The sequence below is a fragment of the Pyxicephalus adspersus genome, chromosome 1, assembly GCF_032062135.1.
Source record: "Pyxicephalus adspersus chromosome 1, UCB_Pads_2.0, whole genome shotgun sequence".
NCBI lineage: Eukaryota > Metazoa > Chordata > Amphibia > Anura > Pyxicephalidae > Pyxicephalus > Pyxicephalus adspersus.
Genome location: NC_092858.1, coordinates 113,877,327 through 113,892,084, shown reverse-complemented (window position 1 = coordinate 113,892,084; position 14,758 = coordinate 113,877,327). Strand labels below are relative to the sequence as shown.

At 38.6% G+C, this 14,758-nt stretch overlaps 1 protein-coding gene across 2 annotated transcripts in view; it reads left to right on the top strand.

Moving 5' to 3' along the window:
• The first annotated feature begins 1,483 nt into the window (after positions 1–1,483).
• Positions 1,484–14,758, top strand: part of LAD1 (ladinin 1) — a 53,161-nt gene continuing 39,886 nt past the window's right edge. For both annotated transcript variants that reach the window (XM_072424399.1, XM_072424392.1), the window contains exon 1: positions 1,484–1,580. In XM_072424399.1, the coding sequence (XP_072280500.1) occupies positions 1,543–1,580 (38 nt within the window). In that variant the 5' untranslated portion in view covers positions 1,484–1,542. The remainder of the gene's footprint in view (positions 1,581–14,758) is intronic.

Below are 14,758 nucleotides of genomic sequence, written 5' to 3'. Positions count from 1 at the left end.
TGAAATGTCTCAGAGGTCAAGAAATAATGCCTGGAATAGAGGATCTGAGGGGTGGGTAAGTGATTAGCAGAATGCAGAAAGATGGTAGCAGAACATAACACTGTGCTAAACCACCAATGATTACATGCTCTTCATGCCGTCCTTGAATGTCCATCTAGCCTGCCCATGCCCAGACCTGTTGGTTACCTTGGGGACACAAGATGATTCTCTCTCTCTATTATATATTATGACAGGGTGTCCCATTGCTTGGCTGGAAAAGTCTTGGATTGGGTGTATATAGCATCCAGGCTAAGGCGCACTGTCTGGTAAAACGCTCCAGGGAACGTTGTGTGAGTTTGCCGGACAGTTTGCTTTTATGAAAGCCAGTGTGAAGAGTCCTGGAGCTGGCCAAGGAAGAGTTTGGTGGGTTCCTTGGCCACTTGTTCAATGTCCGAGTCTTCCCCTGGAACTTAGAGCACAGGTGCTCTATTTAGAATCACAGCAGCAGACTGCAGGGAGCTCAGTGAATTCCCAAAACCTGAAGGGAAAAGAGCTCAAGAGGAAAACACTTTTTCTCATGAGATCAGTTTTTTGGTTTCTGCAAAAGGACTTTTTTCCCCCACAGCAAGCTCACATTGTCAAGACAAGCAGCTAAAGTTTAAAGTGAACATCAGAATGGGTTATAAAGATAACATAACATGTCATGATTGTTGGTGCCAGGTGGGCAGATCTGAGTATTTCAGAAACTGCCGGTATGCTAGCACAGACAACCATCTTTAGGATTTACAGAGAATAGTCTGAAATAAAGGAAAATACCCAGTGAGCAGTTGTTGATGCCAGAGGTCGGAAGAGAATAGACAGACTAGTTTGAGCAAAAAGGCAACAGTAACTTAAATTACAAATACGGTATGCACAGTGGGGAGAGGACAACTTGTCTGATAGCAACTGGGCCCCAATCCCCATTCTGTTAAACTCGGGGTTATGTTCTAGTCAAAAAAACGATTGTTGGTGCTAAAGGGGTAAGTAAAAAGAAATTGTTTAAATGCACTCCACAGAGCGCTGTTCTGTCATGCCTATGTGAAGTGTAATTTAGAATAGATTGAATCAAGCTAATCTGCTAAACAAAGGAAAAAATGAGACTGTTTCTGAATACAGGTTTCTAAGCCTCTTTCCTAAGAAAGAGTCATTGAAAGCTCTGACTTTTATGTGGTGCAGTAAACGTTTAGACTTGTAACTCCTCTACCTCAGTTTTTACTATTTGAGATCCATGTTCAGCCACCAGTAGCAGTTTATCAGTTTTTAGAATGTGTCATAATTCCTTATAGAAATACAATACAAAGATTTTATTTTGCCTCTGTAAATCCATGTAATATGTAACACAAAGCATACCACTCTCACACAGAGAAGTATGACAATAGCACAGGTCAGGTACTGTACAAGGTGCAGTCCTTATTCCCTCCCACTATTTGGGCAGTCACTTTTTTGTCACATGATTCATCATATTCAAGGTGTCCATGCGAACCAGGAAGACAGGTGTATGCGAACAGACTGCAGCTTGTGGACATGTCTATCAGCCGGGGAAACTGGTCTACTCTCTCCAGGTACTGAGTTAACTATTCACAGCTTTTTAAGTTACCATAGGCACATATTTCTCACTGGCTGTCTGGGATTCTTACAGTCAAATTCATTCTGTCACTTCCTAAATCAAAAAATGATTCAAGAATGCCCACATCTGTAGCTCACATAAGATTCTTCAATAGATTGTGTCAGATTAAAGTCAAATAAGAATTCCAAAGAAGAAAATCTAAACTAACATGTGCTTGAAGTCACCACCGAATATACTGAGACATTGTGCTGTACTGATTACACCCTTCAGCTTTTTATGACTGTGATGACTCTGAATGGCATTAAGACAGTGCTAGGTATTTGTTTTATGATGTGTCTGTCTGTGTATTCACTCCTGCCTGGTATACCTGCTTTGATATAGGGATTTATGTTCCAGAAATACTGATTTGTGTAATGTTTCAGCACTGAAACTATCTTTAAATATCAGAAATCCCCTGTCATGTTTGAATATTTGAGGATTTTATACAGTATATAGCCAATACTAATACGTTTCTCAGTTATGCCTTCCATTCAGAATATTTAAAAATGTACACAGAATTCTAAGGAAGTGGGGTATTGTACAATACTAAAATCTAAATGTATTTAACCCATCTGAATAATATAACCATAGCTCACAACTGTTCCTACTTGGGGGTGAAGTCACTCTACCCTCTCCGTTCTTCCACTTTTTGGCCTGGTTTATAGACAAAAAATTAAACATTTTTTTCACAAATACAGTGTTATATTAACTTAAATCCTACCTCTTATTGCATTGAAAATGAAAACTTAAAAAAGCTGATAAAAATGAAAAGTAGTGGTAAAAAAAGCACTTGTGGCTTTACCTGTTGTGGAATATTAATTTTTGATGGTCCATATAACAGAGGTGTGTCCTTTGTATTAAAAATTGTTACACTTTCTCATGTCAGGAAGTCAGGAGGAATGGGTTAATAAAAAATAAAGTGAGAGCTTTCTGCGAAATGCAATATATGCAATACTCACTGTAACTAACTTTCATGTGTTTACATTATTACTGCATACAAGCTAGTAGGCAGTTCAAGCACATCAATTATTTGTCTGACCTCAAACTCATCATGTTACTTTTAAATCAGCAGTATATATTTCAGACACACACTGAGGAGCAGAGATTCTCTATGCAAAAATTATTTAAGTAGTTACTTTCTAATTGTGTAAAAAACAGATTTCTGTACAATTTTAATATCCAAGTATACAATTATAATAATAATATTTACAAAATATTGTTAGCATTTTACCTCCACTTAGTGATGGAATCCACTCAGACTATCCCTGGACCCTCTATCTTGTTAGGAAGAACACAATAGCAAAGTGTTCTAGGCCAGAAACTGCACAGAATATTTAAAATTATTATTTAGGCACTAAATTAATATTATTGCAAAACAGCATCAAATTTCCAAATAAGCTATACCTATATTAACATGGGAGGATGGGCTACTACTACAACTTTTTGAAGTATTGTCACCTTCACTAAAAATGCAATTGATCACAACAGGTTAATAAGGTAATAGGATATTCAAAGGAACTGCACCTCTTGGATTATGACATATTAACTTCATGACTCAGATTCTGATTAGTATCTGTGAATTTCATTATCAGGGGAGGGAAAATTGATTGGTGTTTACGTATTGTGGTATATGTATACCTTTCTTAGAAATAAAGCGTGGTTATTTTTCCATCAGGGCATTTTTCTGTCGGGTTAACAGAGTACCAGAGAGGAGGATGTTACAGTAGTCCAGAAGAGAGATAAGAGATATACAAGGTGATTGGTGGTCTCAAGAGACATCTAGGGGCAGAATTTGGAGATGTTTTGCAGGTGAAAATAGCAGGACCTTGAGATGTTCTGAATGTGTAGGAAAAAGGAGAGGGCAGAATCAAAAGTAACACCACGACAACATGCCTTAGGGGAGATCAGAATAACACTGTTATGAACAGTTAGAAAAATGTCAGTGGGAGATTTGACATGTGAGGGAAGAGGGGATGATAAGCTCAATTTTATCCGGATTTGAGCATATGAGATTAAACTGAAGGAGGATATGAGACTATCGAGTGAGGTGTAAATAGAAAAGAAAAGGTCCAAGGACTGACCCTTGGGGAATTCCAACGGAGAGGAGAGTAGGAGAAGAGGAATTACCTATAAAAGAAACTTGAAAGGAGCAATCAGACAAGTGGGAAGCCAACCAAAAGAGAGCGGTGTCACTGATACCAATGGAGTTTATGATTTGGGTTAGAATAGGGTGATCAACAGTGTCAAAAAAGGAAAGATTTAGGAGAAGAAGGAGAGAAAGGTTGCCTTGAGACTTAGCTCTGATGAGGTCATTGGCTACTTTAGTAAAAGCTCTTCTGGTGGAATGGGCAGCTTGAAAGCCAGATTGGAGTGGGTCAAGTAGTGAGTTGGTGTTCAGTCACTTTTGTAGACAAGGCGCTCAAGAAGTTTGAAGGCATATGGGAAAAGTGAAATAGGACAGTTGCTAGAAAGTACGGAATGGTCTAGTGAGGGTTTCTTCAGGATAGGGAGAATAATGGCATGTTTGAGGGCTGCGGGGAAGATACCAGTGGAAAGAAGGAGGTTGAATAGTTCAGTTAGTGCAGGGGCTGGGGTGGAGAAGTGGGCGCAGAGTAGATCAGAGCGGATTGGGTCAAGTAGAGGGGTAGTAAATGGGATGATGAGAAAAGAGAGGAGACTTCATCCGGACTAACAGGGCTGAAGGAGGTTGGTGATGATTTACAGGTGGAAAGAGTGGCATAGTGAGTAGTGGCTGTTCATGTCTGATTTGGATGATTTTATCTTTAAAATAAGTGGCTATGGGCAGAGTAGGTAGTTGTAGGGAGAGAATGTGTGGAGTTTAGGAGGGAGTCAATTGTTGAAAAGAGGCTGCATGAGTTTAGAAGCTTGTGAGGATATGACAGCGGAGAAATCATTTTGTTTGGAGTGCAGTGAGTGCAGTGGTAAGGTATTGAATTCTGGCTGTGTAGTCCATGAAGTCAGTAAAAAGACCAGATTTCCTCCACCTGCGCTCTGCTGCACGAGTGGTTTTTTGTGGACACCTGGTGTGACTGTTGTGCTGGGGTCTAGGGGTTAGCAGGACCAGGGCAGTGGAAGGTGGCAGAGACAACTTTATTCAGAGCCAAAGAGAGAGTGCGATAAAAATTATTAGCCGCTTGATATGGGAATGTGATTTTAGACAGAGCGGGGGTTAGGGACCTAATGCAATTTGAGAATAGGTTGAGGTTACAGAGTTCTCTCTGCCATTGATCTGGTCTGGGAAGTGGCAAAGGGGGCAAGAATTAGATAGGATGAAGATGACCAGGTTCTGTTCAGAAAAAAGAAATGGCCAGTTGTCAAGGTGGGAGAGGTTGCAGATTTTGGAAAATGCTAGGTCTAAAGTGTGTGGGGCTGCCTATGTACTGTGTAAGACCAAAGGAAGAGGTAATGGAGAGCAGTTTGGCTGAGAAAAGGGTGGTTGGGGTCATCCCCAAGTAAGTAAACAGGTAGACAGTGGAGTAGCAGTTGATATAGTGTACTTGGACTTTGCTAAAGCATTTGACACGGTACCCCACAGGCGGCTAATATGCAAGTTAGGGTCAAAAGGTTTGGAAAGTCAATCATAAATAGATAGAGAACTGGCTTAAGGACTGCTTACAGGAAGTAGTGATTAAAGATTCATACTCTGAATGGTCTAAGGTTATTGGAGGTGTACCTCAGAGTTCAGTGTTGGGACCTTTACTGTTTAACATCTTTATAAATGATATGGAGTTTGGGATTAAAAGTGCCATTTCTGTGTTTGCAGATGACATCAAACTATGTAATGGAATTAACCTCCCTAGCGGTAACCCCGAGTGTGACTCGGGGTAAAAAAAAGTTGCTGAAAGCGGTAACCCCGAGTCACACTCGGGGTAGGTAAACCTATGGGAAGGTTAGTAAATACATCACTTACCTGATCCGCTGGCGTCCCACGCCGTCCATCGCCGCGATCTCTGTGTTCTTTCTTCTTCCTCCGGCCGGCTTCTGCACCCGATGAGTCACCAAGGAGTTCCCGGTGACGTTGGTGCGTGTGTACGTTGCCGGCGGGGTGGGATGGGAAATTCAAAATCCATTTGTATTGCATTCAATACAAAATAACTATTGAATGCAATACATTGGATTTATATGTGTAAAACTAGTACATTGTTTTCAAGAACATTTATTTTACAGTATATATACTAGTATGAGAATATGTATTTTTTTAATTTTTTTTTTTAAATATATAGATTTTTTAATTTATTCAATTTAATATTTTTACATGATTTTGTGGTAAACTTTAAAATGTTTGTGGTTCAAACTTTAATATACTCCACTATATATACTATACTATATATATATATATATATATATATATATATACTATACTATTATATTATACTGTAAAATAAATTTTCATAAAAAACAATGTACCGCTTTTAGAAATATAAAACCGGAAAGAAATGAACCGCTAGGGAGGTTAGTCCATACAGGATGTCTATAATCTACAAGCAGACCTGGATGTACTGTTTGACTGGGCAGCCAAGTGGCAAATGACATTTATTATAGATAAATGTAAAGTTATGCACCTGGTGGCTAACAACATGCATGCATGCATGCTTCATACTGTCTAGGGGCAATACATTTGGAGGAGTCAGGAATATAAAAGAATCTGGGGGTTCTGGTAGATCATAGACTTAATAATAGCATGCAATGCCAAGCTGCAATATCAAAAGCTAGAAAAATACTTTCTTGTATCAAAAGAGGAATAGACTGCAGAAATCGAGACATAATCCTGCCCCTGCACAAAGCATTGGCCAGGCAACCTCTGGAATATGCAGTCCAGATTTGGGCACCAGTTCACAAAAAAGACGTGGAATTGGAGAGCGTGTAGAGAATGGCAACTAAACTAAATAAAAGGAAGAGATTAGCTGAACTGAATCTATTCTCCCTTGAGAAGAGACGTTTAGGGGGTATATGATCCCCCTGTATAAATATATAAACGGTACATATAGAGAACTGTCTTCCCAATTATTAACTTTGAGATCATTACAAAGAACAAGTGGGCACTCTTTGCGTCTGGAGGAAAAGAAGTTTAAGCTCCGGATAAGGAAGGGATTCTTTACTGTAAGGTCTGTGAAAATGGAATCGGCTCCCTCAGGAAGTACCGTATTTTTTGCTATATAAGACGCACTTTTTCTTCCCCAAAACTGAGGGGGAAAAGTTAGTGCGTCCTATACGACAAATGTGTTAAAAAAAATAATTAAAATATTATACTCACCCGATACCCGATCCTGCGTGTGTTTCTGGCTGCAGCGTGTCTCTCTTCTCTCCTCTGCCAGCATCGTGTCTTCTCCTGTCTGTAAAGCAAAGCGAAAGAAGCCGGCACAGCGCCACCTGCTGTTCCCTGTCCTAACTGCCGTACAATAGAAAAAAAGCACAGAGTGATCAGAAGGGGAATTTGAATGACAGAGTGATCAGAAAGGGAATTTGAAAGTTACAGAGTGATCAGAAAGGGAATTTGAAAGGCACAGAGTGATCAGAAGGGGAATACCGGTATGAATGGCACATGAGTGATCAGAAGCGGAATAATCTTTTAGAATCTTTTTTTCTAGATTTTCCTCCTTTAAAATTGGGTGCGTCTTATATTCCGGAGCGTCTTATACGGCGAAAAATACGGTAGTTTCAGCAACTACTATAGATTTCTTTAAGAAAAATCTGGATGTTTTTCTGGGAGCACAGAATATAACTGGGTATTAAGGCTTTAAAGTAAAAATAACAGTGACTGTTGATCCAGGGAACATCCGATTGCCTCATGGAATCAGGAAGCAATTTTACCTCGATTGAAGCAAATTGTACCAGGGTTTTTTGCCTTCCTCTAGACCAACTGTGTCTAAAGGGTTTTATATCTGGGATATGTTTATTTCCCTAGTAGTTGAACTTGATGGACTTATGTCTTTTTTCAACCTGACCTACTATCCACTGCAACATTAAAAGTCACTGAGGATGAGGGTGGGATGGTCATGGTGGGAGCCAAGTTACATAGTTACATATTAGGTTAGGTTGAAAAAAGACACAAGTACATCAAGTTCAACCAACTACCAACTACCTAACTGCCAGGATAGGAGGATTGTGTAAAGTGGGGGCCTCCATGGGAGAGTGCAGCAGCGGAGGCAGAGTCTGAGGGTGAGAGCCAAGTTTCAGTGAGGGTGAGGTAGTTCATAGATTTAGATAGAGTTCAGCTTATTTGCATTTAAGAAAAACACAGGAAAAGGAAAAACATTCGTCACATATACCTCATGCACTATCCATGCACTTATGGATCAGTGTCACAAGGGTAGAGATCAGTTATCTTCCACTGTGTCTATGACTCCCAAAATCGAGTCAGTGGGTTGTCACAACAGAACCTTGTATACACCAAGCAGTCACCCCAACACATTTCATCACAGAATTACCCCTAGATATTATAGTATATTGAGAATGTTATGTAGCAAGTCCAAATGAGACTTTTATGTTTGTGTAATACCAATTACTATTTACATGATTTCAAAAACACCTATCACTATATCTAGTTTGCTTTTTAGGTTGCGCTCAGTTTTAAAAGTTTTGAAATTGAGATTACAAGGCAGGATTTTAGACCTGTCAACCAAATTTTAAGGAGAAGTCTGTTAATTACCTTTTATGTTATGCCTGTACAAGGTACTAAAGCAGGAAATGCTTTTTTTTCCTGGAGTACTTTGGAAACTCCAGGCGCCTGAAATAATATGTCTGTTACCTATCACAGGTAAAAATGTCACACGTGTTCAGCTACTGATAGGCTGATAGAGTGCTAAGAACTGAAGTACTTTGCTAAAGACAACATACATTCTTTTGACCTACGATACCTGAGAGACAGTCTATACACAATCTTCTCACAATTGCTCTATGACCACAAGCAACATTCTAACCTGGCTTTAATCATAACCATCATAGAAGAAAATTAACTATCATAAAGAGAATTAACTAGATGCATAGTGATTCTTACTATGCATAAAGTTAATTTTACTGTCCTATCATCACAGTGGTCAAAAGGATTTTGATTAGAGTAGAAATTAGTTAAAAAGCCTCTGCATCACACCGAGAGCAGTCCCTTTTTGTTCTGTAGACACAATTATTAGAGGAAATCTTTAGAAGTGAGAAATGCTGTCTTATGCTTAGACCGTTGTCACCAGAACAGAGGCCACCATTTAAAGACTTTAAAACTGTTTTAAACTGTGACAGTTTAACATTCTGTTGGACATTTCTTAGTTCTGTTGTACAGCAAGGCAATGCTAAACAGGAGCTGTTAAGATAGTTTGTATGACATATTTATTACAAGTTTACAGCCAGTCATAAATTCCTCCATCTAAAGAAGCATTCAGCAGAATAATACTTGACCACTTCTCATCTCCAGTGATGATTGTTTTTCACTTGGGTTGCCCAGGAATATGGACACACTAGTTGCCAATACACTGTAAACCTGTCTCAGAGACTTCTGATGCAGACTGACTTGCAACTTGTTGCTAATTTGCTTGATAAATGTATACCTGACAACTTTCCACAGGACTGATTTGGTTTAAATCCTGAAGTCCTAAAGACCCACCAATGTCCAGGTTCTAAGAGCTGGAACCTTCATTTAGGAACCCAATAGCAGTAACTGCTGGTGCTGATACAGAAGATTTGGGAAAACATTTCCTACTATTCAATACTTTTCTAACTAAAAGGGAAAAGGGGAGGCACAGCAGTGGAGGAGGAAGCAGCAGCTGAAGTAGCTAGGTGCACAGGAATAGTTATTGCCTGCCTGAAGGTCTGCACTGAGGATCTGTTCACTAACATTGGATCATAAAGACTGATGCAAACATTTGCAGTAGATACTGTCCATTGACATAGCCTCTGTGTAAATCTACCCCTATGAATCATATTCTATATTCAGTGCTATTTAACCATGCTCACTTTTGGCTCAATGCACTGTATGCTTTTATCACTTTCCTTCTATGTGATAAATGAATGTTTATGAAAGTCTAAACCTGGGTGTTACACAAATGTCCCCCTTTTCCTCAATGTTGGTCCCAGTGAAAATGGTCACCAGGACAAAGAGTGAATCTCACTAAAATGAATACAGGCCGTAATATTACCATGGCAGAGACTGGACATTTTTAAAGACTGTCTACAGCTTTTACAGTAATTACAATAGCAATTGAAACATCTTTTGAGGTTTAGATCTACATGTAGTTAAGTTTTACACATAAGTGAAGTTTTGCTAAAGTATGAAGGATGGACCTGCAAAGGCTAGCCTGTATAGTTATGCTGTATTGTTATAACATGGGAACTGTCTATATTTCATGCCTCTCACAATCATTGGCAGATTTTGTCTGACTGGATACTGCAACCCAGCCATATATAGAGATTGCCTCATTGCCTGTTTGTCTCCTAAAGTCACTTTATGTGTCTTTTCCTGAGAGAAGAGAAATGCCTTGAAAGCTATCCTAGCACTTCAATGGCCAAGCCAGTTTGAATTCCCTCCTGTTTTTCATGTCAAATAATCATTAGCCATTGAGACTAGCTCATAATGAACTGTCAGGTTTTATCTGAGAAATGCATAGTAAGTAAACTGCCAACTGTATGCAGGTCTGCTTGTAAATTAGAGATGTCTTGTAAGGACTTTATGCTTTTACAAAGTAATATGCAAACAACGAAATGGACTTCTCTGGTTCCTCATTTGCCTCCTCATGAACAAGGTAAAATACTTACTAAATAAATGTCTTAGGTTGATATTACATACCTTATTTTAGAAGTAGTGATATGATTACTGGATCTTTGTGTGATGCGATGCAAATAGATTTTAGTTGATGGGAGAGGTTGACAGGGTCCTGTAGGTAAAAAATAAATTAAAAATTGGAACCTGTAGCAATGCCTTTATATTGTATAATGTAGCCCCTCTTTGATTAAAAGAACTTAAATCCAATAAATAAAAGGCATTGGCCAAGGAACGTAAGGCTCTGGGGCACTATAAACTCAAAATGTAAAGTAAAAACATAATAGGCTTTTTTAGTACTGGAAAGGAACCCGTAAAACTATGCAGGATGGAAGGAAAGGCAGTAGTTCAAATTGAAAAAAACCCAAAACACAAAATGTGTTCCCCAAATGATACTGTACTCCTTTCTCACAATTTTGAAGCTAAATATGTAATGTGTTAAAGCCGCCTACTCAAGGATTAGAAATATCAGGGTGTAAAAGATACATTTTTTTACTATAATGGGACCCACAGAAGACATATTGTGCATATTGGCATGCCTGATGTATATGTCAATAAATCTTTCTCTAATCTTTTCTACAATGGTCCTCGGGGACAAGAACTGTTTTCTTCATTTCCTATATTTCTGTAGAATAAAGGATTACAGTTTTTTTATGTTAATGTTATTACCCTGCTATTACCTGAAAGTAGACACAACACAAGACCACATATATATTGTATAGAACTATACCAAACCAGTCAGTAGCTGATCCTACAGAGAAATATTTCTCAACAAGTTCCCCTAACAGAGAGTAATTGCCAACATTTAGCACGACAAACCAATCATTTAAACAAATGCGCCTTTAGCATGCCATTCTTACTAAAACAGCAGAACATATATGTCTTAAAGATGCCTTTGAGGAAGACATTGCGGGACAACATGGGTCTATATAAAAGATTATAAGTGCAAATAAAAGATTATAAATATAAATGCTTATTACAAGTGCTGTATCTTTCTTTTTGTGATTGTCTCACATTTTTTGAAGGGTAAGCTTGCCTAAGTCTAAGTTGGCTTCCTCCTTCTGTCCTGCATTTGATAGCATCAATTGGGTTTTTATTTAAAATAACTTTTATTGAAATGTAAAACTCACTTGGAGTGAAAAAAGAAAGTAAAGTAAAAAAAGTAAAGAAGAGAATGGAGTAGGGATAAGGTGAAAAAGAGGAAATGAGATGAGAGAGAAAGAATGGTGAGAAGAATGGGATAGGAATGGAAGGGAAGGAAGAGCAGGGCAGGTATGTTATTATAGTACCATTGTGGAGGGCCAATTTGAGGGAAAGCGTTTTGGCTCTTGGAGCAAACTGGAGTGCCCAGAAGAAACACATGTAAACATGCGGAAAAAAGACAAACTCTACAAAGGTGGTCTTCAAACCTGAGATCACATCGCTGCAGAACCAAAGCGTTAGATATTGATGTCCAATCACCTCACTCAGCCACAGTGCTGTTCCATCATGCAAATTAAATTGTATAAATAGATAAAAAACGGACTTCATGAAAGGAATGGTAGTGATCTATTTCAATAGCCAATATATAACACTCATTTATTTGTGTGACTTTTTTCACCAGCACACTAATCTCCTATTCCTTCCCCAGAATAAATAAAGTAAATACACTTTCCACTGCCAACATAAAATAGTCTTGGAATTTTCTTCAAGTGAAAAAGTAATGAATAAGACCTTAGAAGGGTCATATGCTACTCTTTGCCAGACCTCCATTTCCAAAGACAAGTCCATATCAACTTCCCAAAAGCACATATAAAAAAGCTTTCCAGACAGAGTTAGGAGGGAACTGTAAAGAACCGTTATTTGTATCTTGGGCTTGGTCTACACGGACGTTTTCCCCAGAGTTTAACCTGAGGCTTATAAAGCTCATTTTAGAAATTCCTATACATTCCAATAGGCTAATCTACATCAGGGAATTTCCTTAAAGACATGTTTATAAGCGTTATCCATAACAATGCTTGCAACTTTTCAAAAATTGAAACAAGGCGTTAACGCTGGAAAATGCCCAAAAACGTAGGAAAATGCGGGTAAACGATTCCATTAATTTCAATGGGGCGTTTTCCCATGGCTTCCCACGTTTTTAGGCGTTAAAAAATGGCATAGACGTTTTACAGAGATTTAAAAGCAAGCTTTAAACTGTTAATAAAAGTGCATAAAAACGCAGCAGGAACGTTAACATGCATTTTTTTAAATGTACGTGTAGACCCTGCCTTAGATATTTCCAGAGACTTGCAGGTGCTCTCAAAGGGAGTAGGCTAATAAGGTTAGGTTCCTCTTCTGCCCTAATGAAGGAGGATATTTCATAGTACCAAAAGAATTGGTCTTAAGGCATCCCCTGTTGATGGCCCCCCCTCAAAAAATAGGAACTAATAACTTCGAAAGCCTTTCTTTTGAACCCAAACCCATCTTTTTTACATAGTTAGTCTTCTATCGGACCTATTTATTATTTATTTATTTAAACATTTACACTATTTGCTTTACATTTTTTCTGCCTTATATCTGCTAATTAAATGGTTTACTTGAATAAAATTACAAGGTGCTGCTTTGATGTTATTAAGAAAATGTTTTGACTATTTGACGTATTTGTTGATGTGTAATTCCAAAGGTGGTGTTTCCAGTTGGCAGAGTTTGACTTTCCCTTGTTTGCAGCAAATACCAGGAGACTCAGATTTAAACTTCTTGGCTTGACAGCAACTACAAACCATTTCCATTTTTCCGACGGTAACACTTGCATGCTGCGAGTAGTCTTTATGTGGTCCATAGTGGAATCCTTCCAATGCTAAGCTAAAATGTTGTGCAGTCTGTGATCGTCTGGCTCTTTCTCCCATTTTGTGTACTTGGGTCTCACACTGTTGTACTGTCTCTGAAGCTCTAGATGTAGCAGCTCTATCTCTCTTATTCTGTAGTCGGACCTCATGCTGTTTGTTGTACTGTCTCTGAAGCTCTTGATGTAGTAACTCTATATCTCTTTTCCTGTAGTCGGGTCTCACGCTCTTGTACTGTCTCTTAAGCTCTAGATGTAGTAGCTCTTTCTCTGATTTCCTTTACTCGGGCGTCATGCTGTTGTACTGTCTCTGAAGCTTTAGATGTAGTAGCTCTTTCTCCCATTTCCTGTAGTCCGTTGTCATGCTGTTGTACTGTCTCTGAAGCTCTAGCTCTAGATGTAGTAGCTCTCTTGCGCTGCATGGCAAGTCTTCTATTCCTATCCTTGGGATTTTCTTGTCTACAGTCTTGTTTAATTTTTTTTTGCCTTTGATTGCACTTGCCAATTACCTTACATTTTCTCGAAGGCATTATTACAGGCCAGGAATTTGTAAGAGTCCAAAAGTATGTAAGCAAAAGGCATACTGTCACTGAGCAATACATATACACAAACATGCAAATATATATTCGTTTACCAGTGATCACCAAATATAGCTCTGACATATAGCGCAGCGCTGCACAAAGATGACTGGTGCACTCACATGAGTCTCAGTCATATGTATTGCAAGTTTGGTTGAAATGTCTCCATGCGTTTTCTAATGATGGTGGAACATCACATATACACACATACATCCAGTTTTATATATATAGACTAGCTGATAACCCGGTGTTGCCCGGGTATATATTAACTGCAATGTTATATTATACAGGAAAAGTAATCAAAGAAATTATATAATGATTTTCTTGTCTACGGTGTTGTTTCATTTTTTTTTGCCTTTGATTGCACTCGACCAATTGCCCTACGTTTTCTCGAAGGCGTTATTACAGGCCTGAAATTTTTTAAAGAGTCCAAAAAAAAGTATGTAAAAATATAAGCAAAAGGCATACTGGTACTGAGCAACACATACACACATACATACGAACATGCAAATATACCTCTGACATATACCTCAGCGCTGTCCAAAGATCAGTGGTGGACTCACACAAGTCTCAGCCATACGTCTAGCAATTTTGGTTTAAATGTCTTGATGCGTTTCTGAGTGATGATGGAACATAGCAGGTTTGGTTGAAATGTCTCCATGCGATTCCTAGTGATGACATACACATACCCTGTTTCTCCCCAAAAATAAGACAGGGTCTTATAATAATTTTACCTCTGAAATTTGCATTAGGGCTTATTTTGCAGGGGATGTCCTATTTTTCTTGTGTACAAAAATCTATATTTATTCATGTACAGAAATCTGTACATGTATTTATTCATGTACAAAAACCTACAGAACATGCCCACATATGTGAACACACATATCGTAATGTGGGGCCACTATAATAAGTGGGGTATGCATTGTCCCCATGTGTGCCCCCACATATATAGTGCCCCCACACAATACAAAGCACCATTTGCCCCC